The 27540-nt window shown below is 43.3% G+C and overlaps 1 protein-coding gene across 4 annotated transcripts in view; it reads left to right on the top strand.

Annotated features, from left to right (window-relative positions):
- The window catches only part of LOC115098931 (mucin-19-like), a 308825-nt gene that overhangs the window by 56375 nt on the left and 224910 nt on the right, over positions 1-27540 (top strand). For 3 of the 4 annotated variants that reach the window (XM_029616058.1, XM_029616057.1, XM_029616056.1), the window contains 3 exons: positions 10135-10149; positions 21146-21169; positions 22483-22515. In XM_029616058.1, coding sequence (XP_029471918.1) covers positions 10135-10149; positions 21146-21169; positions 22483-22515 — 72 coding nt within the window. The remainder of the gene's footprint in view (positions 1-10134; positions 10150-21145; positions 21170-22482; positions 22516-27540) is intronic. The other variant, XM_029616060.1, reaches the window with a different exon arrangement.

Here is a 27540-nt window from a genome sequence, read left to right as displayed (position 1 = left end):
AATAACCCCTAAATCCACCCCGACCCTTTAAAAGTAACCCCTTAGCTTCCCCCACCCTCTCAACCCCCCAAAACCTTTTTACAGGTACCTGGTCGTCCACTGGGGGTCCCGATAGCGATCTCCCGCGATCTACCGCTCCGGGCCATCCTCCAGCTACCAGGCCTTCGGCCAATAATCAAAATGGAACCGAGGGCCCTTTGCCCTTACCATGTGACAGGGTATCCGTGCCATTGGCCGGATCCTGTCACATGGTAGGAGCACTGGATGGCCAGCGCCATCTTGTGCTCCTACCATGTGACAGGGGCTGACCAATGGCACCGGTATTCCCTGTGACATAGTAAGGGCAAAGGCTATCGGTGCCATTTTGATTACTGGCAGCCGATGACCCGAGTGCAGGAGATTGCTCCCGGACCCCCGTTGGACCATCAGTCTTGGAGGACCCTCCTGACCCCCACAAGACTTGCCAAAAATCCAGCGGGGGTCCGGGAGCGACCTCCTGCACTCGGACCGTCGGCTTCCAGTATTCAAAATGGCACCGAAAGCCTTTGCCCTTACTATGTCACAGGGGCTACCAGTGCCATTGGTCAGCCCCTGTCACATGGTAGGAGCACAAGATGGCACCGGCCATCCAGTGCTCCTACCATGTGACAGGATCCGGCCAATGGCACGGATACATAAGAACATAAGAAAATGCCATACTGGGTCAGACCAAAGGTCCATCAAGCCCAGCATCCTGTTTCCAACAGTGGACAATTCAGGCCATAAGAACCTGGCAAGTACCCAAAAACTAAGTCTATCTTACCATTGCTAATGGCAGTGGCTATTCTCTAAGTGAACTTAATAGCAGGTAATGGACTTCTCCTCCAAGAACTTATCCAATCCTTTTTTAAACACAGCTACACTAACTGCACTAACCACATCCTCTGGCAACAAATTCCAGAGTTTAATTGTGCGTTGAGTAAAAAAGAACTTTCTCCGATTAGTTTTAAATGTGCCTATTGCTAACTTCATGGAATGCCCCCTAGTCCTTCAACTATCCGAAAGAGTACATAACCGATTCACATCTACCCGTTCTAGACCTCTCATGATTTTAAACATCTCTATCATATCCCCCCTCAGTCGCCTCTTCTCCAAGCTGAAAAGTCCTAACCTCTTTAGTCTTTCCTCATAGGGGAGTTGTTCCATTCCCCTTATCATTTTTGTAGCCCTTCTCTATACCTTCTCCATCGCAATTATATCTTTTTTGAAATGCGGAGACCAGAATTGTACACAGTATTCAAGGTACGGTCTCTCCATGGAGCGATAAAGAGGCATTATGACATTTTCATTTTATTCACCATTCCCTTTCTAATAATTCCCAACATTCTGTTTGCTTTTTTGACTGCCGCATCACACTGAACCGATGATTTCAATGTGTTATCCACTATGATACCTAGATCTCTTTCTTGGGTTGTAGCACCTAATATGGAACCCAACATTGTGTAATTATAGCATGGGTTATTTTTCCCTATATGCATCACTTTGCACTTATCCACATTAAATTTCATCTGCCATTTGGATGCCCAATTCTTTTCCAGTCTCACAAGGTCTTACTGCAATTTGTCACATGGTAAGGGCAAAGGGCCATCGGCGCCATTTTGATTAGTGGCAGCTGACGGCCCGGTAGCCGGAGGACGTCCCAGAGCGGGAGATTGCGGGAGATCGCTCCCGGGACCCCCACTGGACCACCAGGTACCTGTAAAAAGTTTTTGGGGGGGTCGTGAAGGTGGGGGAAGCTAAGGGGTTACTTTTAAAGCAGGGGTCGGGAACCCATGGCTCGCGAGCCAGATATGGCTCTTTTGAGGGCTGCATCTGGCTCGCAGACAAGTGTCGCCATACTTCGCGGTTCCCCGCTGACCCAGCGGGGAACCGTGTATAGGTGTGTCATTGAGAGCACGCCGGTGCTCTCTTCTTCCCGCGGCCCGGAAGAGGAAGTGGAGAGCATCGGGTGCCTGCGCGAGAAGACCCGCGCAGGCACGCTAGTGTCCGACGGGAAGAAAACTGCAGCGCGGCTCGGAGGAAAATGAAAATCTTCAACCGCGGCCGATGGGACTCCGCCTTCGCCTCCGCGAGGGCTGAAAATGAAGGAGGTTAGCGTTGGGAGGTGGCTGCTGCTGCCGCGAGTTCCCGGGGGGAGAGAGAGAGTGAATGAATGAGCGAGCAAGCATGTGTGTTTGAGATCCTGTGTGTGTGTGAGAGAGATTGCATGTATGTGAATGATTGAGAGCCTGTATATGTGAAAGAGAGTATGTCTGTGATTGAGATCCTGCCTGTGAGAGAGAGAGAGAGCATGAATGTAAGTTTACCATTGGGAACCTGTATGTGTAAGTTTGTAATTGAAAACCTGTTTGTTTGAAAGAGTATGTGTGTATGATTGAGATCCTTTGTGTGTGAGAGAGATCATGTGTATGTATGATTAAGAGCCTGTGTGTATAAGTAAGAGAGAGATCATGTGTGTCTGTGTCTGATTGACAGCTGGTTTAGGTGATGGAGCATGTGAGTATGTGATTGAGAGCCTGTGTTTAAATGAGAGAGAGAGACCATGTGTGTCTGTGTGATTGAGAGCTGATTTAGGTGAGGGAGCATGTGAGTATGTGATTGAGAGCCTGTGTGTAAATGAGAGAAAGAGAGGACATGTTTGTAAGCATGTGAATGAGAGTCTGTGTGTGAGAGAAAAAGACAGCATGTATTTATGTGATTGAAAGCCTGTGTGTGTGTAAGCGTGAAAAGATAGACAGCATATGTGTAATTAAGAGCCTATATAAGTGAGAGAGAAAAAACATTTGTATATGTGAGTGACTGAGAGCATGTGTGTATAGGTGTGTCATTGAGAGCCAGTGTGAGAGAGAGCGCTGGTATGTGACTGAGAGAGGAGAAAGTTCCAAGCAAACCACCCCACCTCCTGCTAATTCAGAACAATCTCAGGACACCTGGATATCAAACGTTCCCAGGTATGCAGAGCAAAAAAATTTTTGTATCCTTATTATTTTTCATTACTGGATCTTTGTGTCTGCTATTTTGAAATATTTTGTTGGTATCTGGAAATGTTTTATATGAGTTTTTAATTATTGGATATTCCACTCATCAGCTGTTTCGAAATATGTTCTTTTTGTTAGTACAGTTTTACTGCTGATGATTTTATATTTCTTGATTTGTTTTATAAGGATGTGTGATGTTTCTTTTTTCCTTTGTTACACTGCATACAGAGACTCTGGCTTGTTGCAGTTTCCAATTCAGTTTTTGTCTGCATGCTTCTTGTTATGCGTTTTGGTCTCTTTATTCTATGTTAGGTGAGGGACAGCACGTGATTCAGGTGAGGTTTTCTGCTGGCGTGTAGTTTCTGTGTAGGACTCTATAGCAGCCTGACTTGGTCCGTTTTCCTAATAGGAGATGTATTGGTGTCTTAAGGCCTGGTGTAATATTTTCAGAGACTTATTGTACTTTAAAAGTGTGATCTTACATAAAATGCACACATTTACTTGTATTTAGTTTTAAACATATTGTATGGCTCTCATGGAATTACATTTTAAAATATGTGGCGTTTATGGCTCTCTCAGCCAAAAAGGTTCCTGACCCCTGTTTTAAAGGGTCGGGTGGGTTTTTTGTTTATCGGCTGGGGCACAGCCGATAAACAAAACGCGATGGGGCCCGATGGAAAAAACCCACATGTGAATCGGAACCGGAATCCGAACCGATTCTGGTTCCGATTCACATCTCTATTAAGAACTAAGGGGGTCATTTATCAAAATGCGGTACGGCGTTTTCGCATGCGTTAAGGGCTTAACGCATGCGAAAAGCCCCGTTTTCGCATGCGATACGCCTGTAAAGCATGCGAAAACGTGTTTACCGCATGCGATGGCACCATATCGTGTGGTGCGATGCAAATTTAAAAAATGGGAGGGGTAGGGGCGGAGAGGGGATGCAAATCCAACACCTGGGCGGAGAGTGGGCGGGGTTAGGCTGCCTGCGAAGAGGTATCGCAGAGCCATAACGCCAATTTTAACAACACCTCTTTCAGATGCGTTAGGCTCTGCGATACCTCCCGGGACCTTGCGGTGAGTACCTTCGGCATTTGCGATGTGGTCCCTTTGCATACCCCACGCCCCTTTTCCTATCGCATGCGGTAATTACCGCATTGTGATAAATCCAGCCCTAAGATGGAACTGGAATTATGAAGGATTGAGGCCTCTATCTCTTTCTTTTTGTATGTTATCTTCATCCCTATTTTTTATCTCTTTTATTTATAAATTCTACTATTGCTTTTATTGTACTTACTATGTTTAACTCTTATTTCTGCTTCTTATTTTTAATGTAATTTTATGATTTATTTTAATGTAATGTTAGAATTTTATTGATTTTACTTATTTTTATCATATTATTTTTTGTAAACCATTATGATTGGTTCCAGAATGAAGGTAGATAAATGTAATAAATAAACTGGGAGGTCCCAGGAGAAAGAGACGAAAAGGAAAAAAAAAACCCTTTATGTTTTGTTTTTTTCCTGCTGCAGTTGTTGGCTTTGCCTGAGCTTCCTGCTTAGGCAAGCAATCCCACTGCTGCCACTGTTTGTGATGCCTAGCAGTCAGGATTAGCCAGAGAGCAGACTTTATAAGTTTCTTTATTGTTAAGCAATAATAAACAAAATAGTTAGCTGGTCTGAGCACTTGAACAAAACAATCGTAACTTACAGTTCATATTCTCAAGTCTCTCTCCCTGGGCCTCCTTCATCCCTTTGGCCCTGGTTTCTTATCCCTGCTTGATGTGCTCCACCCTATCCCAGAATCCCTTGCTGGGATGGACATTAAGGAGAACCGGTACAGAAAGATAGCTATAGCCTGTGTTTTAAGGTGTTCTGAGGGAGTTCCTTACATGCTCCGTCACACTCCACTGATGGTATACTTGAGATCTCCAATAGATTTGTATCCTTAGGCTTCCAGCAGCATTGTAAGATGTTGCAGCTGATTTCCTTAATAACTGATCTCCCTCCCAATAAAATAAGGTTCCCTCATCCTTCCCCTTTGTGAAAGGGATAGAAATAAGGCGGTCTATATTCAAAAGACATTTAGACAGAAAATGTAATAATTTTCCGTCTATGGGGCAGATTTTCAAGGCCCGGTGGCACGCCTAAAGCCCTGGGACGCATGTAAGTCCCGGGGCTTGAAAAAAGGGGCGGGGAATGAGCGGGGCGTGGGCTGCGGCCATTTGGTGCTGTGCCCAGGATCGTGGGCTGGCCGTTGGCCGGCGCGCGCAACCTATGCCTGCCTGGAGGCAGGCACAACTTGTAAAATAAAGGTTGGGGGAGTTTAGGTAGGGCTGGGGGGCGGGTTAGGTAGGGGAAGGGAGGGGAAGGGGGGGGGGGTGGAGGGAACGGGGAAAGCCAGCAGGGCTCCCCAAGGGCTTGGCGCGTGCGTGCAAGGTGCACTATTATGCACCTCTTGCGTGTGCCGACCCCGGATTTTATAACATGCATGCGGCTGCACGCGCTTGTTATAAAATCGGGCGTACATTTGTGCGAGCCGGGTTGCATTCACAAATGTATGCCTGCACGTAGGTATTAAATCCAGCCCTATATTTGGCCAGATAAAAAAGGGTCATTTCAGGGGTGTTCCTGGGAGGGGCTGATATATTCTGCTGCCTTAGACCTGCTTCAGCGCTGGAAGTGCTGTGAGCGAGGCAGAGGGTACCTCACTCCCGATGATGAAGAAAAAGGTATTGGTGGAGATGAGGAGGAGCAGGAAGATGGGAATGAGTTCTAGGAGCCATGGTTTTTCCTAGTAGGTGGGTGGGAGGGGGAGGGAGGCTGAGCTCCTTTTAAAGGTAACATCAGGACGAGGGCCCGGCTTCCAAAACGGGGCAAAACTCTACAATTTAAAAAGCTTTAAGGTGTGTGTGTGTGTGTTTGTGGGGGGGGGGGGGGGGGGGTGTTAGGATACAATTTATGAATTGACTTATGCTTTGGAAAGAAGGAGGAAGGGGATGGGGCAACTTAGTTTTTCTTTAGTTGATGACAGTGCTACTTAGCCAGATATCTTTACAAGGTATCTGATTAATTAGCTAAGTACCGACTTATGTGACCATACAAGGCCGCATAACTAAAAAAATCTACCTGGCGAATTTCAAGCATAATCTGGCACTCAACAACGAGAGTAACTGCCTGATCCCCCAACTTAAACACCAAACATAACTCTGGGAATCATTACATCATACCACATCATATTTCCATCAATATTGCCATATATTTCTGCACTACATTTAATACATTTAATACATAAGCTCAAAACAAGAACTTTTGTGTTTTAACAATAAATCCACAAAATGTTTTATTATATTGCACTGACCCCACATACTACATACACATTGTATACTTTTTACATATCATACAACAGTATAACATATATCATATACCATAAACATATCAATAATTATACAGAGTTAATTAAATCTTTTCAATATCTTCAAATGTTTTATCCCCCGGACATGTCACCCCCAACACCCCTATAACAACTATAAATATGATCACATTCACACATTCACACCACATACATACCCCATAAAAACACATAAAAAGAACAAATGCTCATTATGCTCTTAGATTTTTGAATATATAATCCTACTTCTATTTACTTCAACTCACACCTTGAAAATTGCTTATTCACTGTTGAGAAAACCGTTGATCCCCTTTGTTTTAAACTGCAACTCACGAATTGAAAATTGCTTGTTCACTTGAAAAACTGTAAGTCCCGACAAGATTCCTTGTTTCACCCGACTAGGGTTTCCTCAGGGGGAAATTGTACCACCTTCTTGGCATATCACAAAATTCTCTCAAATCTGAGCATTTGCTCCAATAACCTCACCAACATGTCCGGAGACTCCCCTTGCACCTCAATTCATACTGCTTATGAGTCTCAGCTCTCCTCGAATCCCACACAGCTTCTGATCCCAGACTTTACTACTTCAAACACTGCTCCAAATCCCAGATGGCCCAGGTATCACTCACGTACTCAAACCACAGTCGTTAAACCGGAAAACTTAGCGCCTCTCATATTAAGAGTAAACCACCACGGGATGGCCACCCAGTAATCCACTGCCTGCCCTTTTCCACAGCAATGCTGTGTGTATGTGGGGTCAGTGCAATATAATAAAAACAATTTGTGGATTTATTGTTAAAACACAAAAGTTCTTGTTTTGAGCTTATGTATTAAATGTATTAAATGTAGTGCAGAAATATATGGCAATATTGATGGAAATATGATGTGGTATGATGTAATGATTCCCAGAGTTATGTTTGGTAATTTCAAGCATTGCCAGTTCAGTTTTTTGATATCTGGTTATATGTAGCCAGATTACTTTAGGCTAGGAGCTCAGTGGGATATTTCTCCCAATGAATATGTGGGACAAGTTATTCCGCTTACTTTAGCTGGTTAACTTGCCCACTAACCAGCCTACTGAATATGGATCTCATAGTCCCTTCACCCAGATGACTATCAAGACCCAATTTCTCATACCTCTATTTTATTCCCTTTGTAGATTCTGACTCTTCTCATTTGCAGATTTCTTTTGAGATGATAGTAAATGCACCTAGATGGTGCCTCTAGTTTCATCTCTTCCCCCAGTGCTCCTTCTCCCGGATAATGATTGTGAATCCATTCCAGCCTGAGGACCTGAATGGTCCCGAGGTTCTTTCTAGGTGAAAGAAATCATTTCCTCCAGATGGCAAAGAATCTTAGTCCTTGGGCCCTAGGGCACTCAGCAACACAAACCGGCCAGTGCCACATTGTTTTACTACCAAAAAGCAATACAGTAGTAAAACAAACTTTATGGCTGTTTTGGTTTGATTTTTTTTTTATTTAATGTTTTTTTCACTTTGCCAAATGATCCAAAATAAACATTAAATGAACTGAAATCCTAACACTCCCCACCTCGGAACAAAAAAACCAAACAAACAAAAAAGAAAAATTTCCCTTTCCATATCCCTAATGAGCCTGATGTACTGAAGAGTTTTCCCCATCTTGTGCCAATGAGAAAAATGCTTAGTACATGAAGTCTCATATAGTGCCATAAGTAGTTAACAAATTAAAATGAAAACCTTGACTACTGGAAAAGAAGACACAGGAATATAAGATGGCAAAAAATGCTCACTGATGTACAAAGAGGTTATGAAACACAGACTCTCTTGCTCCAGGTTGATCTAATTCTTCATAGTCTGGGATAACCTGCATGGAACGGTGATTACAGCCTTAAACAGTAGTGGTATGATGGCATCTGGCTTCCAAGAAAGCATTGGGGTAATCTGAATGGAGTGTTGGGTTACAGCCCTAAGCAGCAGGGGTGGGACTGCATCGGGCCTCCAAGAAGGCATTGGGGTGACCTGCATGTGGTGGTTATGACCTTAAACAGCAGGGGTATGATTGCCATAGGACCTCCAAGGAAGCACTGGGGTAATCTGCATGAGGGGCCATGGTTAAAACTCAAACTTGTGAGAGGGGAGCCTGGATTTTTTTTACAACAGCTTCACTAGCCTTGGGGGCTGTCAAGAATAATACAAAACCTTGTAATAAGACATAGATGGGGGCCTGAGTGTTGCATAAGAAGCAAAGTTGAGGTTGTCAGGCCATTGTCAGAGTCTGTTGATGAGACAGTTTCTTCTTATTACCTGTTCTCCGCTGCTTTGGACATGATTGCTCTTCCCCCTCTCTTTCCCTTTCCTATAAAGGGTATTAAATCTCAGCCTTGGCTCACACCCAGAATCTGCTTTCTAGGTTTCTATGCAGAACATCTCTGCCTAAACTCCTCATGCTGACCTCTTTCCAGTCTGCTATCGTTCTTACCAAGCAAGACTACTATGACCGCACCCTATGTCCCTTGCTATCTCCTTACCACATTCAATTCCCTTTTTACAAAATGCCTCTGGAGCCCTCTTTCACTCTATTCTCAGGCTATGGAAAAATGACAAGGTTCACAAGATTAATCTTGAGTTCTCCCCCAGTCAACTTTCTCTTCCCTCCCCCATTTAATTCCCCACCCCTTCCTTTGACCCCTCCCACCTTCTCTTCCTTTCTGAAATGACAGAGGAGGAAACTGCCTATTTTCTGTCCTCTTCCAAATTCACTATTTGTTCCTCTGATCCCTTTCCCACCCTGGCTCTTTAGCTCTTGTTTCCTCTGCCATGATCCCCTCCATCTCTCACATCTTCAATCTATGACATTCCACCGCCTTCAAATATGCTGTAATGACTCCATTCCTTAAAAAGCTCTCACTGACCCTACACTGCCTACTAATTATTGTCGCATCTCTCTCCTTCCTTTCAAGTCTGCTTGGACATGCTTAAAGATCTTTATTTTCAGTTTCTATTTCATTTTTCTCTCTAATTTATCAGTTTATTGTAATGAACAAAAAATGGGAAAAAAAAAACCCCCAAAACAATGCCAATTTGGGTGATGTATTAGTACCCCTGAGTAATTTGCTAAAGAAAAGAATAAAAGTTAGAGTTTGGTGGCAATCTTTGATAAATGTACCCTGCAATATTGCCTCTTTAAATGTGACCACAAATACATCTATATAAATAAAAATGTAAATGTTCGTTTGTTCAAAATCTTAAATCTCCGAAAGTTCTTCACCGATTGCTTTGAAATTTTGACACAAAGTTGCATTCAAATACGCGCGTGTTTATATATACCTATATTATATAGATGTCACACCTGTGACAGGTAAAAACATGTTTTTTGGGAAAAACAGCGCCATCTGTTGGACGTAAAAGCAACACATGCTATCTATCTAGATAAATGAAGCTTGACCAATGTGTCGCAAATGTGCAGTAGGGTAAATGAGGCCCAAAATAGATTTCATGAAATTATTCTCAGTGGGGCGGTGGGAGTGAGTGGGGTTGGGTGGAATTTGATGATCTTGGGCTGGATGAGTTTGAGATCTCTTCCATTTATTAGATTGCAAGGGTTTGTTTTAATGGCATTGGAAGAACTCACTGTTATAATCCAGTCAGCGATTTACAAGTTATCCCTTGAAGGCTTGATGTATAATCAGTTATTGCCCTTTTGTGCTGTACTAATAGTGTCTGTGTTTTGTTTCCTTTATTTGCAGGTGACGAGACATCAGGTACTTTCTCAGACTTAAGCCGCTTTCTCTCTTGAAATGTTACACCAGGGCTGGGCTGTAATTTGCAGTAGTTGTCACACTTTTACCAGATTTTCCTTACTGTTCTTTACTGCATCTTCTTTAAGGAAGCCCCTTTACCTCTGTGCTAATTTCCAGGTTACAGTATGGTCAGGAATCATTTCCTGCAAGGTCTTAGGGTCCTTTTGTTAGTTTATATCTGTCATCAATTGGGTGTTGCACTCATAGTAAGGGTGAGCAGTCCTCTCTGTGGCAGTGCACCTTTCACTGTGGCCAAGACGTGGAATAATTGCAGAGTCATTGTTTCTGCGGATTTTTCTCTAAATTTTGTTCATTACAAACACTAAAGGCCTGATTTACTAAGGCTTTCCTCCCATTCTGTGTCTATGGGAAAAATGCTTAGTAAATGAGGCCCTAATACATTCCAGAGCAATTTAAAATAAAACTGAAAATGAAGGTTCTTAAACATGCTGTTTGCCTCTACCGTTTTGACTTTCTCCTCAAGCATTTCCCATCTGTTTTAGTCCTCTGGATTCCATTGAAAAAGCCCTTGCCAAAATCTCCAGTGACTGATTCATTGCCAACGTTTCTTGATCCTCATCCTCCTTGATCTATCTGCTGCTTTTTACTCTGTTAATCACCACACTTTCATAATCTGTTCTAAGCTGGATTTCAGGACCCCATTCTGTCTTGGCCATCATTTTACCTCTCCCATTGCACTTGCACTGGGTCCTCTGCAGATCCTCCTCCACCACTATTTTACTAGCAACTGGTATACCTCAGCGCTCTGTCCTGGACCCTGTTCTCTTTCTATACTCTTTCTCTTGGTGCTGTCATCTCCTCCCATGGCTTTTAGTACTAGGGATGTGAATCATTTTTGACGATTTAAAATATCGTCCGATATATTTTAAATCGTCAAAAATCGTTAGGGCCACGATACAATACCAATTCCCCCGATTTATCGTCAAAAATCGTAAATCGGGGGAAGGGGGAGGGCAGGAAAACCGGCACACTAAAACCCCCTAACACCCACCCCCGACCCTTTAAATTAAATCCCCCACCCTCCTGAATGCCATAAATTACCCTGGGATCCAGCGGCGGTCCATAGCTAAATCGGGGGAAGGGGGAGGGCAGGAAAACCGGCACACTAAATCCCCCTAAAACCCCCCCCTCCCGAACCCCCCCCAAATGCCTTAAAGTACCCTGGTGTCCAGCGGCGGTCCGAAACGGGCTCCTGCTGTTGAAGCGTGTTGTCTTCAGCCGGCGCCATTTCGCAAAATGGCCGCCGCACAATGGCGGCGGCCATAGACAAACACGATTTGACCACAGGAGGTCGCTTCCGGACCCCCCGCTGGACTTTTGGCAAGTCTTGTGGGGGTCAGGAGGCCCCCCAAGCTGGCCAAAAGTCTCTGGGGGTCAAGCGGGCATCCGGGAGCTATCTCCTGCCGCGAATCGTTTTCCGTACGGATAATGGCGCTGGCAGGAGATCGACTGCAGGAGGTCATTCAGCGAGGGTTCCAGACCTCCGCTGAACGACCTCCTGCAGTCGATCTCCTGCCGGCGCCATTATCCGTATGGAAAACGATTCGCGGCAGGAGATCGCTCCCGGACGCCCGCTGGACCCCCAGAGACTTTTGGCCAGCTTGGGGAGGCCTCCTGACCCCCACAAGACTTGCCAAAAGTCCAGCGGGGGTCCGGAAGCGACCTCCTGCGGTCGAATCGTGTTGGTCTATGGCCGCCGCCATTTTGCGGCGGCCATTTTGCGAAATGGCGCCGGCTGAAGACAACACGCTTCAACAGCAGGAGCCCGTTTCGGACCGCCGCTGGACACCAGGGTACTTTAAGGCATTTGGGGGGGGGGGGTTCGGGAGGGGGGGGATTTAATTTAAAGGGTCGGGGGTGGGTTTTAGGGGGATTTAGTGTGCCGGTTTTCCTGCCCTCCCCCTTCCCCCGATTTAGCTATGGACCGCCGCTGGATCCCAGGGTAATTTAAGGCATTTGGGGGTGGGGGATTTAATTTAAAGGGTCGGGGGTGGGTTTTAGGGGGTTTTAGTGTGCTGGTTCACGATTTTAACGATTTTCACGATATTCTAAACACCCAAACGGCAACGATACGATTCCCTCCCCCTCCCAGCCGAAATCGATCGTTAAGACGATCGAGGACACGATTCACATCTCTATTTAGTACTATCTGTATGCTGATGGCTCCCAGATCTACCTCTCTACACCTCAACCTGCTTGTTGGCCATTGCTGCCTGGATGTCCCACAGCCACCTTACACTCAGCATGGTCAAGACCAAATTTCTCATCTTCCCCTGCCAAACCTACTTCCCTTTTTCCCTCTTTCTCTATTTCTTAGACAATACTGCCATCCTCCCAGTACCCACCTCAGCCCTGCAACCTTGGGGCTATCTTTTTCTTTTCTCTCTCTCCCTCTATACACACATCTAACACACTGCTGTTAGATCTCATTTCTTTCTCTATCACCAAAATCCATCCCTTCCTTTTTGAACACATTACCAAAACACCCACTCGATCATCATCCCCTGTTATACCACTCACTGCAAGCTGCTTCTCACAGATCTGCCGGAGAGCCATCTCTCTCCATTGCAATCTATTCAGAATTCAGCTGCATGACTTGTATCATCGGTTGTCATTACAGCTTGTAACTTTTCTTCTCAAGTCACTACACTGGCTCCATATCCGCTTCTGCATGCAGATAAAGCTTCTCTTACTCCCCTATGAGTGCACTCATTCTACAACTCCTCTCTTCTCTTAGCTGTCCATACATCCCCACTTACGAACTTTGCTCATTAAGCAAGTCACTCTTATTTATGCCATTCTCCTCCACCTCCTCCCCCTCAGCTCCATTCTTTACACCTCTCTGTCCTTATTCAACTCCAGTCTACAAACCCCTCTTATTAATGCTGCTTTTAAATCTTATCCCCTAGTTCTCCTAATACAAGCTTTGTTGATTTTAATCATTTTCTTAAAATATGAAACCTCTCAAAGTATTTTTTGTCCTGTCTGTTTATCTTGACTGGATTTGCAAACTCTAAGTTGCAGGGACTGTTTCTTGTGTGTATTTGTACAGTGCTGTGTACATTTGTAATGCTTTAAAAATGATAGGTAGTAGTAGGAGTAGAGGTAGTGGAGGCCATCACTGTAACACTCCAGAGTTTCAATGCGTGGATGAGACGATGGTGCAGGGAAGAGGGATTCAGCTTTGTAAGGAACTGGGGAAACTTTTGGGGAAAGGGGAGACTTTTCTTAAAGGATGAGCTCCACCTTAACCAGGGTGGAACCAAGCTGCTGGCACTAACTTTCAAAAAGGAGATAGAGCAACTTTTAAACTAGAACAAGGGTGAAAGCCGACAGTCACTCAGCAGTGCATGGTTCGGAGAAATGTATCCTTGAAGGATACTAATGAAACAGGAGAGTTAGGGCATCTCAACAGAGAGGTTCCATTAAAAGCAAACATAGTCCATATGCCTATATGTAAAAAATCACCAAAACTAATGATTCAAATTATCCCAAACAACTGAAAAGCAGGTTGTTAAAACAAACAAAAAACATACTTTGAAATGTCTATATGTCAATGCCAGAAGTCTAAGAAGTAAGATGGGAGAGTTAGAGTGTATAGCAGCAAATGATGAGATTGACATAATTGGCACCACAGAAACTTTGGAGAAGGAGGATAACCAATGGGACAGTGCTATATCAGGGTACAAATTATATCGCAATGATAGGGAGGATCAACTTGGCGGGGGTGTGGCACTTTATGTCCGGGAGGGTATAGAGTCCAACAGGCTAAAGATCATACAAGAGACTAAATGCTCAGTAGAATCTATATGGGTAGAAATCCCATATGTATTGGGTAAGAGTATAGTGATAGGAGTATACTAACGTCCACCTGGACAAAATGGTCAGACAGATGATGAAATGCTAAGAGAAATCAGGGAAGCAAACCAATTTGGCAGTGCAATAATAATGGGAGATTTCAATTACCCCAATATTGACTGGGTAGATGTAACATAAGGACTTGCTAGAGATATAAAGTTCCTGGATGTAATAAATGATTGTTTCATGGAGCAATTGGTTCAGGAACCAACAAGAGAGGGAGCTATTTTAGATTTAATTCTTAGTGGAACACAGGATTTGGTGAGAGAGGTAACGGTGGTGGGGCCACTTGGCAACAGTGATCATAACATGATCATATTTAAACTAATAACTGGAAGGGGGAAAATAAGTATATCTGCAGCTCTAACACTAAACTTTCAAAAGGGAAACTTTGATAAAATGAGGAAAATAGTCAGAAAAAAACTGAAAGGTGCAGTTGCAAAGGTTAAAAGTGTTCAACAGGCTTGGACATTGTTTAAAAATACAATCCTAGAGGCACAGTCCATATGTATTCCACGCATTAAGAAAGGTGGAAGGAAGGCAAAATGATTACCGTCATGGTTAAAAGGTGAGGTGAAAGAGGGTATTTTAGCCAAAAAATCATCCTTCAAAAATTGGAAGAAGGAACCAACTGAAGAAAATACGATAAAACATAAGCATTGTCAAGTTAAGTGTAAAACATTGATAAAACAGGCGAAGAGAGAATTTGAAATGAAGTTGGCCATAGAGGCAAAAACTCATAATAAAAACGTTTTAAAATATATCCAAAGCAAGAAACCTGTGAGGGACTCGGTTGGACCATTAGATGACCGAGGAGTTAAAGGGGCTCTTAGGGAAGATACGGCCATTGCAGAAAGACTAAATGAATTCTTTGCTTCCGTGTTTACTAATGAGGATGTTGGGGAGATACCAGTTCCGGAGATGGTTTACAGGGGTGATGAGTCAGACAAACTGAACAAAATCATTGTCAACCTGGAAGATGTAGTAGGCCAGATAGACAAACTAAAGAGTAGCAAGTCACCTGGACCAGATGGTATGCATCCTAGGGTACTAAAGGAACTCAAAAATGAAATTTCTCACCTATTAGTTAAAATTTGTAACCTTTCATTAAAATCATCCATTGTACCTGAAGACTGGAGGGTGGCCAATGTAACCCCAATATTTAAAAAAGTCTCCATGGGTGATCCAGGTAACTATAGACCAGTGAGCCTAACTTCAGTGCCAGGAAAAATAGTGGAAACTATCCTCAAGATCAAAATTGTAGAGCATGTAGAAAGACATGATTTAATGGAACACAGTCAACACGGATTTACCCAAGGGAAGTCTTGCCTAACAAACCTGCTTCATTTTTTTGATGGGGGTTAATTAACATGTGGATAAAGGTGAACCGGTAGATGTAGTGTATTTGGATTTTCAGAAGGCATTTGACAAAGTCCCTCATGAGAGGCTTCTACGAAAACTAAAAAGTCATGGGATAGGAGGCGATGTCCTTTCGTGGATTACAAACTGGTTAAAAGACAGGAAACAGAGAGTAGGACTAAATGGTCAATTTTCTCAGTGGAAAAGGGTAAACAGTGGAGTGCCTCAGGGATGGGTACTTGGACAGGTGCTTTTCAATATATATATAAATGATCTGGAAAGGAATACGACGAGTGACATTATCAAATTTGCGGATGATACAAAATTTTCAGAGTAGTTAAATCACAAGCAGACTGTGATACATTACAGGAGGACCTTGCAAGACTGGAAGATTGGGCATCCAAATGGCAGATGAAATTTAATGTGGACAAGTGCAAGGTGTTTCATATAGGGAAAAATAACCCTTGCTGTAGTTACATGATGTTAGGTTCCATATTAGGAGCTACCACCTAAGAAAGAGATCTAGGCGTCATAGTAAATAATACATTGAAATCGTCGGCTCAGTGTGCTGCAGCAGTCAAAAAAGCAAATAGAATGTTAGGAATTATTAGAAAGGGAAAGGTTAATAAAACGGAAAATGTCATAATGCCTCTATATCGCTCTATGGTGAGACCACACCTTGAATACTGTGTACAATTCTGGTCACCGTATCTCAAAAAAGATATAGTTGCAATGGAGAAGGTACAGAGAAGGGCAACCAAAATGATAAAGGGGATGGAACAGCTTCCCTATGAGGAAAGGCTGAAGAGGTTAGGGCTTTTCAGCTTGGAGAAGAGACGGCTGAGGGGGGATATAAAAGAGGTCTTTAAGAGATCAATTAGCTTCAATTAAAAGTAATACACCCACATTGCATTACTCAGAAAATAATTCCCCAATATCACAGAAAAGCCAGGAGTCAAGAAAAGGAGATTCAGTAGGCTCGGGTAGGCCCCACAGTCACCCATTCTTGACAGATGGGCAGCCAAGAGGTATACCCCCCCACTCAAACAGGTCATTAAGAAATTCTTTACAATCCAGGATTACAGTGGGCTCTGGTAGAATTAGACCTGTGATGAGGAGACACACAATGTACCAAATGCAAAAAGAACAACAAGCCTTCTCTATATTAAAAACTGAAGAAGTTCTTGAGAAAAACATTGAAGTGTTACCAGCAAAGAGGGAAAAAACACAATGCATGCAGTATTTCAGGATCCATAACCAAAAGAAAAATCTAATTGAGATGAATAACTCTGTCAACAGTGGCACAACTACAAAAAGAAAGAGTGAAGTGAATAACAAATCTCAACTAATATCTTATAAGGAGTCCAGGAAAAGCAATAATCTTAAAGAGAGTACCTGGAAGGCTATGACCACAAATGCTCATAGTTTGGGAAATAAAATCCCAGATCTGCAGGCCCTAATGACTGAGGCAGAATTGGACATTGTTGCTATCACAGAAACATGGTTCACAGAATCTCATGAATGGGATACAACAATACCAGGCTACAACTTGTTAAGGAAGGACAGAGAGGATAGAAAAGGGGGAGGTGTGGCTCTTTATGTTAGAAACAACATCCAAGCATCTGAGCTACAAGGAAGTTGGGGTAAGGAAGAAGCTCTATGGCTCGACCTAAAAAAAGATGACGGAGCGTCCATTTATATTGGAGTGGTTTACAGGCCTCCAAACCAAAAGGAAGAGCTGGACAGAGATCTGGTTGAAGACATCCATAAGATAGGTAAGAAGGGAGAAGTGGTGATCGTGGGTGACTTTAATATGCCAGATGTAGACTGGAAAATCCCATCTGCAGAAACTAAAAATAGTAGAGCGATAGTGGATGCCATGCAAGTATCTTTGTTCAAACAAATGGTGTTGGAACCCACAAGAGAAGGAGCTATACTCGACTTAGTGCTCACTAATGCAGATAATGTCTCAGATGTCCAGGTGGGCGCCCACCTCAGCAGTAGTGATCATCAAACAGTATGGTTTAATATCACTAAAAGAATAGGGAAAAGAACCACAAAGACCCGAGTTTTACAGTTCAAAAACACAGACTTCGAGGAAATGGGGAAGTACCTGGAGGAAGAACTTAAAGGATGGGAGAACGAGAGAGATGTGGATCAACAGTGGACCAATCTAAAAGGAGCAATCACCAAGGCAACTGCTCTATATGTTAGAAATGTAAAGAAAAGCAAAAGAAAATTGAAACCTATCTGGTTCTCAAAGGAGGTGGCTGACAAAATTAAAGCTAAAAGAATAGCATTCAAGAAATATAAAAGATCCCAAAGGAAGGACCACAAAGAAGAATATTTGTATCAACTGAGGGAGACAAAGAAATTAATCAAGTTGGCAAAAAGTCAAGCAGAAGAGAGGATTGCCAAGGAGATAAAAAATGGTGACAAAACATTTTTCAGATACATCAGCGAAAAGAGAAAGGTCCAAAGTGGTATAGTGAAATTGAAAGGTGGTAATGATCAATGTGTGGAGAGAGACGAAGAAATGGCAGAAATATTAAACGAATACTTCAGCTCTGTGTTTACTAAAGAAGACCCTGGAGAAGGACCATCTCTACACAACAAGAAACTGGAGGGAAGTGGAATGGATGAAAATCCTTTTACAGTAGAAAATGTGTGGGAAGAGCTAAAGAACCTGAAAGTGGACAAAGCCATGGGGCCTGATGGGATTCATCCAAGGATATTGAGGGAGCTCAGAGATGTTCTGGCAGCTCCGCTGTGTGACCTGTTCAATAGATCCCTAGAAACGGGAGTGGTGCCGAGTGATTGGAGAAGAGCGGTGGTGGTCCCGCTTCATAAGAGTGGGAACAGGGAGGAGGCTGGCAACTACAGACCGGTTAGCCTCACTTCGGTGGTGGGAAAAGTAATGGAGTCACTGCTGAAAGAGAGAATAGTGAACTATCTACAGTCCGGAGAATTGATGGACCAGAGGCAACATGGATTCACCAGGGGGAGATCCTGTCAGACAAATCTGATTAACTTTTTTGATTGGGTAACCAAGGAATTGGATCGAGGAAGAGCGCTTGATATCATATACTTGGATTTCAGCAAAGCTTTTGATACGGTTCCGCACAGGAGACTGGTGAATAAAACGAGAAGCTTAGGAGTGAGGGCCGAGGTGGTGACCTGGATTGCAAATTGGCTGACGGACAGAAGACAATGTGTGATGGTAAATGGAACCTTCTCTGAAGAGAGAGCGGTTTTAAGTGGTGTACCGCAAGGATTGGTGTTGGGACCGGTCCTGTTCAATATCTTTGTGAGCGACATTGCGGACGGGATAGAAGGTAAGGTTTGTCTTTTTGCGGATGACACTAAGATCTGCAACAGAGTGGACACGCCAGAAGGAGTGGAGAGAATGAGACGGGATCTAAGGAAACTGGAAGAGTGGTCGAAGATATGGCAGCTCAGATTCAATGCCAAGAAGTGCAGAGTCATGCATATGGGGAGTGGAAATCCGAATGAACTGTATTCGATGGGGGGGGAAAAGCTGATGTGCACGGAGCAGGAGAGGGACCTTGGGGTGATAGTGTCTAATGATATGAAGTCTGCGAAACAATGCGACAAGGCGATAGCAAAAGCCAGAAGAATGCTGGGCTGCATAGAGAGAGGAATATCGAGTAAGAAAAGGGAAGTGATTATTCCCTTGTACAGGTCCTTGGTGAGGCCTCACCTGGAGTACTGTGTTCAGTTCTGGAGACCGTATCTACAAAAAGACAAAGACAAGATGGAAGCGGTACAGAGAAGGGCGACCAAGAAGGTGGAGGATCTTCATCGCATGACGTACGAGGAGAGATTGAAGAATCTAAATATGTACACCCTGGAGGAAAGGAGGAGCAGAGGTGATATGATACAGACTTTCAGATACTTGAAAGGTTTTAATGATCCAAAGACAACGACAAACCTGTTCCATAGGAAAAAAATCAGCAGAACCAGGGGTCACGATTTGAAGCTCCAGGGAGGAAGATTCAGAACCAATGTCAGGAAGTATTTCTTCACGGAGAGGGTGGTGGACGCCTGGAATGCCCTTCCGGAGGATGTGGTGAAGACCAGAACTGTGAAGGACTTCAAAGGGGCGTGGGATAAACACTGTGGATCCATAAAGTCAAGAGGCTGCCAATGAAGAGTGGGTGACTCGCCAGAATGACGGCTACTGCCTGGAGACAATACCCTTATTCAATAAACGTACACATGCTTACTGTGATTCCAACATCGCTCTAAGCTTCAACAGCAAGAGGAAATGTGGAAAAATGTGGAAAAATGTGGAAAAATGTGGAAAAATGTATTTACACTCACAAAGAGGGGAGTAGCTGGCTTGTTACGGCGGTTACTACCCCAAACCAAATAAGCCTGATGCTTCACCTTCAATGCATATACAGCATAGTTCTCTGCTTCCACGGCAGGGGAGAAGAAAAAAAGGGTTCGCACTCACAAAGTGGGGAGTAGCTGGCTTGTTACGGCGGTTACTACCCCAAACCAATTGTGTCCGATACTTCACTTTCGATGCATATCCAGCATGGCTCTCTGCTTCAACGGCATGGGAGAAGACTGATACATCACGCATTTCCAGCATAGCTCCCTGCTTCAACAGCAGGGGAGAAGAAAAACAACCAATAAGGACTGTATAACATAGTCTGGGTAAAACAAATAAGCATGGGTGTAGCTTGCTTATTGCGGCGGTTACTACCCCTACTACCCCTAACTAATCAAGCTAGATATTTCAATGGTGGGGGTGGAAGGGAAATAGAACCAAGAGCTAAGAGAAACAGATAAGTATGAGAGAAAAAAACGTGTGAAGCTTGCTGGGCAGACTGGATGGGCCGTTTGGTCTTCTTCTGCCGTCATTTCTATGTTTCTATGTTTCTAAGATCATGAGAGGTCTTGAACGAGTAGATGTGACTCGGTTATTTAGTGTAGCTGGGTTCAAAAAAGGTTTGGATAAGTTCTTGGAAGAGAAGTCCATTAACTGCTATTAATCAAGTTTACTTAGGGAATAGCCACTGCTATTAATTGCATCAGTAGCATGGGATCTTCTTGGTGTTTGGGTAATTGCCAGGTTCTTGTGGCCTGGTTTGGCCTCTGTTGGAAACAGGATGCTGGGCTTGATGGACCCTTGGTCTGACCCAGCATGACAATTTCTTATGTTCTTATGGATCATGTTTAATCATTGATCCATAAGTAGTCAATCATCCATCAATATCACATTTTTAAGGCAGTTTTATATTGCAAATAAAAATGGCAGTTTAGGAAAAATTACTTCCCTCATATGTATCAAGTCACGAAGATGACACTTCAGAGAAGAGAGTCTGGCATAGTATTATGTTTTGATTTCACTCTGCATCAGGGTATCCTACTGCACACATACTTTGTTAGCGTCAATTAATTCAAAATGCAAAAGCCAAACAACTCCATAGTCCTTCAAGAGCATCTTGAAGGCTTATTTTTTAGTCAATCTGTTGCTATGTTACATTGCCGTGAGCACAGTTAGGAGTATAGATAATAATTAAAAAAACACCAAATAGTAACAGATACTGTAATTGTATTTCATGGCCAAATCTTCATTTTCATTGCCAAATTTAAATGAATACTTAAAATGATTCATGAGAATATTGAAGCTACGTAATGAATTTTCTTAACAAATCCCAATAATGTTTCTGTGTTGTATCAACAGGTAAAGCAAGATCAAGATATTCAAGTAAGGTTTTATTCCTTTTCATACATCAAAGACTGCAACATTTCTTGTACAGAAAATGCTGATTTTTAGAAGAAGGGTCATAAAATTATGGGTGTCATTGATTCTAAAAATATTAAACACATTACCAAAACACCCACTCGATCATTATCCCCTGTTATACCATTCACTGCAAGCTGCTTTTTACAGATCTGCCGGAGAGCCATCTCTCTCCATTGCAATCTATTCAGAATTCAGCTGCATGACTTGTATCATTGGTGTCATTACAGCTTGTAACTTTTCTTCTCAAGTCACTACACTGGCTCCCTATCTGCTTCTGCATGGAGATAAAGCTTCTCTTACTCCCCTATGAGTGCACTCATTCAACAACTCCTCTCTTCTCTTAGCTGTCCATACATCCCCACTTACAAACTTTGCTCATTAAGCAAGTCACTCTTATCTATGCCCTTCTCCTCCACCTCCTCCCCCTCAGCTCCATTCTTTACACCTCTCTGTCGTTATTCAACTCCAGTCTACAAACCCCTCTTTTTAATGCTGCTTTTAAATCTTATCCCCTAGTTCTCCTAATAATAGACTTGTTGATTTTAATCATTTTCTTAAAATATGAAACATCTCAAAGTATTTTTTGTCCTGTATGTTTATCTTGACTGGATTTGCAAAGTCTAAGATGCAGGGACTGTTTCTTGTGTATACTTGAACAGTGCGGTGTACATTTGTTGTAATGCTTTAAAAATGATAGGTAGTAGTAGGGGTAGAGGTAGTGGAGGCCATCACTGTAACACTTGCCGTATTCTACGGGTCATATTTAATCATTGATCCATAAGTAGTAATTCACCCAACAATATCACATTTTTAAGGCAGTTTTATATTGCAAATAAAAATGGCAGTTTAGGAAAAATTACTTCCCTCATATGTATCAAGTCACGAAGATGAAACTTCAGAGAAGAGAGTCTGGCATAGTATTATGTTTTGATTTCACTCTGCATCAGGGTATCCTACTGCACACATACTTTGTTAGCGTCAATTAATTCAAAATGCAAAAGCCAAACAACTCCATAGTCCTTCAAGAGCATCTTGAAGGCTTATTTTTTAGTCAATCTGTTGCTATGTTACATTGCCGTGAGCACAGTTAGGAGTATAGATAATTATAAAAAAAACACCAAATAGTAACAGATACTGTAATTGTATTTCATGGCCAAATCTTCATTTTCATTGCCAAATTTAAATGAATACTTAAAATGATTCATGAGAATAATGAAGCTACGTAATGAATTTTCTTAACACATCCCAATAATGTTTCTGTGTTGTATCAACAGATCAAGATAAGTCTCCAAGATCAATAGATTCAAGTAAGGTTTTATTCCTTTCCATACATCAAAGACTGCAACATTTCTTGTACAGAAAATGCTGATTTTTAGAATAAGGGTCATAAAATTATGGGTGTCATTGATTCTAAAAATATTAAATATTAGATATATTTTATATTATATCTATATATAGAATGAAACATGAAAGCAGATATAACGATTTTTTCTTATTCAGCTTATTATATTATCAGTTCAGATTAGCATAGTTAGGCTGTTGCCTTGGAAATAGGAAATATTCATATTTCTGATGATAGAATTACATTTTTTTCATCTCATTCTTGTCTCTCACCAGCAGTCTTTCCCCTTGAAAATGATATTTTTTTCAATATGAATTCTGGGAATGCGAATTCAGGGAAACTTTAGCATTTGTCTATTCCCCATCCCTTATCCCTTGAATAGTTTATACTGTCTAAGCTACATTTTTGGTGTGAGTAGCACACCAGGAGCCTCAAGCATGAAGTTGAAGAACATTCTGCAAATGGCACTTTATGCTCTGAATCCCAACATAGTGTTCGATACTTGTGATGAACAGACTATGCTGACATTTGGTGTGTGAAGTGCTATTTATACGATTTTGCACATTCTTAAGGACTAACATTTGACAGGTAGTCTGCAAGTTGTGAAATTTTATTCAAAATCAAAATTAATGTGTTGCTGCGATGCACTATAATGCAATGCACCTCCTTAATTAGAAATTTAGCAGAATCATGCATGTGAAAAATGCTTTGCGAACCTTCTTACACCTCAATGAGGCTCTATGCATATACAAATACACTTAAGGAAACATGAGAACAACTACACCAGCTATAATCTACATGGGAGGCTGATGGGTAGAGGGTTGTACTGGATCCAGTATGGTAGAACAAACTGCTATTACCTTAGCATGGTACAGCAAGGACTTTTCCATGGGCTGGCAGGAGGCACACCAGAAGAAGCACATGCTTTACGCTCAGGGCTACCCCTATCCAAAATGTGGGGCCTAGGATACCCAAATGTGTCCTACTTTAGGGATAGCTTTGGCAAGCAAACATATTTTTACCATTTTAACCTCCAGGTGGGTAGTCCCAGATAAGGACCCAGGGGGCCATCTCATTTCAGATGATGAGAACTGCTCAGTTCTCAAAAAAGAGTGAAAAACACTCGGAGTGTTCAGAATTCCCTGAGTGGGGGGAAGATTAACTTCTAGACCTGTGTGTTACTTACCTGTTATCCACCATTGAAGTTCAATGTAAACAGCACTGATAATATCATAAAAGTGGACAGTAGCAAAAATTACGCTGAAAGCAAGTATAGTTTCCAACTCAATTTCACTGAAGTTTGATGGAAATAAATGGAAAGTTCTGTACAGATCTTTCACTCCATGAGATGCTGAGAAGTCAGGATTAGCCATAGAACTGCTTCCACACTGGAATTGTCAAATTCTTTATAAGCTTTTTATTGTTAAGCAATAATAAACAAAACAGATAGCTGGTTTGAGCAGTTCAACAAAACAATTGTGACTTTCAGTTCATATTCTTGAGGCTTCTGTCTTTCACCCTGGGCCTCCCTCATCCTTCTGGCCCTGGTCTCTTGTCCCCACTTGCATTAAGGAAGATGATACAGATAGCAGTAGCTAGTCCTTTAAGATGTTCTGAGGGAGTTCCTTATATGCTCCCAAACATACCCTCCCCCTCAGCTCGGCCTTGTGAGGCTGGGCATTCAGCCGTGCCCGGACTAATTCCTGGCTCTTCATCACCAGTGGGGTACCTTGGGTGGGCTACCCTGATTCCCTGTGAGCTGGGCCCATAGGCTCATAAACTGGGGACAATCGCGACCCAGAATTATTGGGTATGGGAGCTCAGGAATGACTCCCATTTCCATAATGGCTTGACCTGCTGTGGTCGTTAGCAGAATCTGACTGGTTGGGTTTTCCTGTTTCTCCCCATGTACGCTGTAAGTGTCTCTCTTTTCTTGTGATTGATCCACTCTTTTTGGAGGAGGTTCTCATAAATGAGAGCCTTGACAGAGCCTGAATCCCCCAATGCTTGGGTGGGAACTTTGTCCAGTTCCACCTGGATCACAAACTCCTTGTGACTCAAATGAGGGATATCCACTAAACTACAATTTTTTAGCTTTGCAATTGTGTTCGCTCACTCTTCTCATTTTTCATTTTCATTCTGGGGTTCTGTTATTGCCCCCCCCTTCTCTTTCTTGGGCTGTTCTTCCAGTTGGTGTTCACATTCCGTGTCATCTATCCATGGACATTCTTTGACATTATTGTCCAGCGCTTTAGAAGAAGAGCATGCCCACTGTATGGGTTCATTTTTGCCTTTAGTCATTCTCCTTGAGAGCGTTTTATGTTCGTATTTTCTAAATGGGCAGCAGTCCACCTGATGACCATTCCCTGCACAAAAGACACAGAAGGAAAAATAGTCCCCAGTTTCATTCCTGGGAGAATACATTTCTTCTTCTGAAGTGAGGATTTTTCCTGCTTTGAAGTTTTTCCTTTATCCCCAAAGATTTTATAGTCTAGTGTTGGCTGGGTCACTAAGCTGATATCCATAACTTCAGGCCCCTCAAAATGACAGTCTCTTGCTAAATGACGTCTCTTACCAAAGTTAAAGCACGTGGATCAGACTGTGGCCTGGGTTCTTGGTACAGAAGATGAGCTCTCTGCTTCTAAAGGTCACTGCTTGGAAGCTTCACTTTTTATGCTTCGCCAGGACATTTGTGCAGGTTGTCTTTGTTGCCTCCTTACCACATTGACATTAACTGCGCCTGGTGGAAGGTGTCTGCCACTTATAGAGCTCTTTACAACATGAGCCTTGTGTGTTGGCAGACCCAATTTTGCAGAGGCTGGTTAAATCCAAGTAAGAATTGTTCCAGAACAACCGGTTGGGCTACTTTGAGATCTGTCTTTGCCTCCAGCTGTAGCCACTAGGGATGTGAATCATTTATCAGATATCAGGGAGGTCCCCGATAGCGATAGGAAACCCCACAATTAATTTAGTGGGTTTTCTTATCGTTATGGGAGGGGCGGGCGGGAAGAAAGGACACAACCTAAAAACACAACCTGACCCTTTAAAATGAGTTTGTTAGTATCCCCCCATTCTCCGGACCCCCCCATTCTTCAGACCCCCCAAAAAAGTTTTAAATACCTGGTGGTCCAGCCGGGGTCCCGGGAGCATTCTCCCGCACTCAGGCTGTCAGCTGCCACTAATCAAAATGGCGCCGATGGCCCTTTGCTCTTACCATGCGACAGTGGCTATTGGTGCCATTGGTCGGCCCCTGTCACATGGTAGGTGCACTGAATGGCCCACGCCATTTTAAAGATGGCGCCAGCCGTCCATTGCTCCTACCATGTGATAGGGACCAACCAATGGCACGGATACCCTGTCACATGCTAAGGGCAAAGGGCCATCGGTGCCATTTTGTTTACTGGCAGCCGACGGCCCGAGCACGGGAGAATGCTCCCGGGACCCCGGCTGGATCACCAGGTATTTAAAACTTTTTTGGGAGGTTCTGGAGGGTGGGGGGATACTAACAAACTCATTTTAAAGAGTCAGCTGTAGTTTTTTGTTATCGGCTCGGGCGCATCCGATAAAAAAAACCCGTCGGACTGCAAGATAAAAATTTCACGATGTGAATCGGAATCGATACCGGTTCTGATTCAAATCTCTAGTAGCCACTTCTACCTGGCATCCTTCAGAGAGATGAAACAGACTTCTGGGGCTCTCCCCAGGCTTCAGGTATTCCTACTGGAACTGCTGCTGGTATGTTTTTGAGGTATAGTCAGCTATCCAGGATGCTAGCCTTGACTTCTGCATAGGTAGCCGTCCCATCTGGGTGGGCTGCTTGGAAAGCAGCTTAACATCTGCCTGTGAGTAAGTTAGCCAAGTACATATTCCAATTGGCTTCTGGCCAAGCTGAAAGCTGGGCAGTCCTCTCAAAGTTTCTCAGGAAGACCTTTGGATCTCACCTGCCTTCATTTTAAACATGGTCTGAGGTAACGGATTTGCCTTGGTTAAACTGGACATAGTGGTTTGCACAGCCTGTGCCACCTGAGTTAACACTGTGTTTTGCTGCACAGGTTGCCCTGCTGCTGGGCGAGTTGAGTTTGTAGGGTGTTTTGCAATTGCTGCTGCCCTGAAGGATCTGGATCACTTGCTCCATCTTTTCTGCTTTCTGAGCCATTTCCATACTGGGTGTCTCTCCAGACAGGAGAGTGAGAACGCCACCCCCCCCCCCCCCCAAAAAAAAAAGAACCTGCTGGTCTGTTCAGCCCTGAATCACTGCTTGAGCCCTGACTGCACAGGCAGTTCTATCCCCCTTAGCCTGTTGATAAAATAGAATGGTTGAATGCCTCTCTACACCTTTGTACCCCCCAATGAAATTTGAGATCTGCGAATAAAGGCCTTTTAACTATTCCCTCAGTACGACATGCCCATTTAAGTAAGGTGAGGAAGAGAGCTATATCAGTCACTGGACTCAAATTATGGAACTCTCTGCCTTCTGAACTAAGGCTGCAAAGAGACTTTTTGGGTTTTAAGAAAAACTTGAAAACCTGGCTCTTCAAAGAGGCGTATGAGAGCTCTGATTTAAGTTAAATTAGGCATCACATTGGAATCAGGTTAATATTAAGGACTAGGGATGTGAATCGGGCTTCGGACGATTGAAAATATCGTCAATATTTTCAAAATCGTCAGAAATCGGGGGCTCCCCCAAAACGATAGGAAAACCCCACGATATTGATCGTGGGGGTTCCCATATCATTTGGGGGGAGGGCGGGAAAAACGGCACACAATAATAACCCCTAAATCCACCCCGACCCTTTAAAAGTAACCCCTTAACTTCCCCCACCCTCTCAACCCCCCAAAACCTTTTTACAGGTACCTGGTGGTCCACTGGGGGTCCCGAGAGCGATCTCCCGCGATCTCCCGCTCCGGGCCATCCTCCAGCTACCAGGCCTTCGGCTGCCAATAATCAAAATGGCACCGATGGCCCTTTGCCCTTACCATGTGACAGGGT

Source organism: Rhinatrema bivittatum, chromosome 9, assembly GCF_901001135.1.
Source record: "Rhinatrema bivittatum chromosome 9, aRhiBiv1.1, whole genome shotgun sequence".
NCBI classification, from domain to species: Eukaryota; Metazoa; Chordata; class Amphibia; order Gymnophiona; family Rhinatrematidae; genus Rhinatrema; species Rhinatrema bivittatum.
This window is presented reverse-complemented; position numbering and strand designations above follow the sequence as displayed.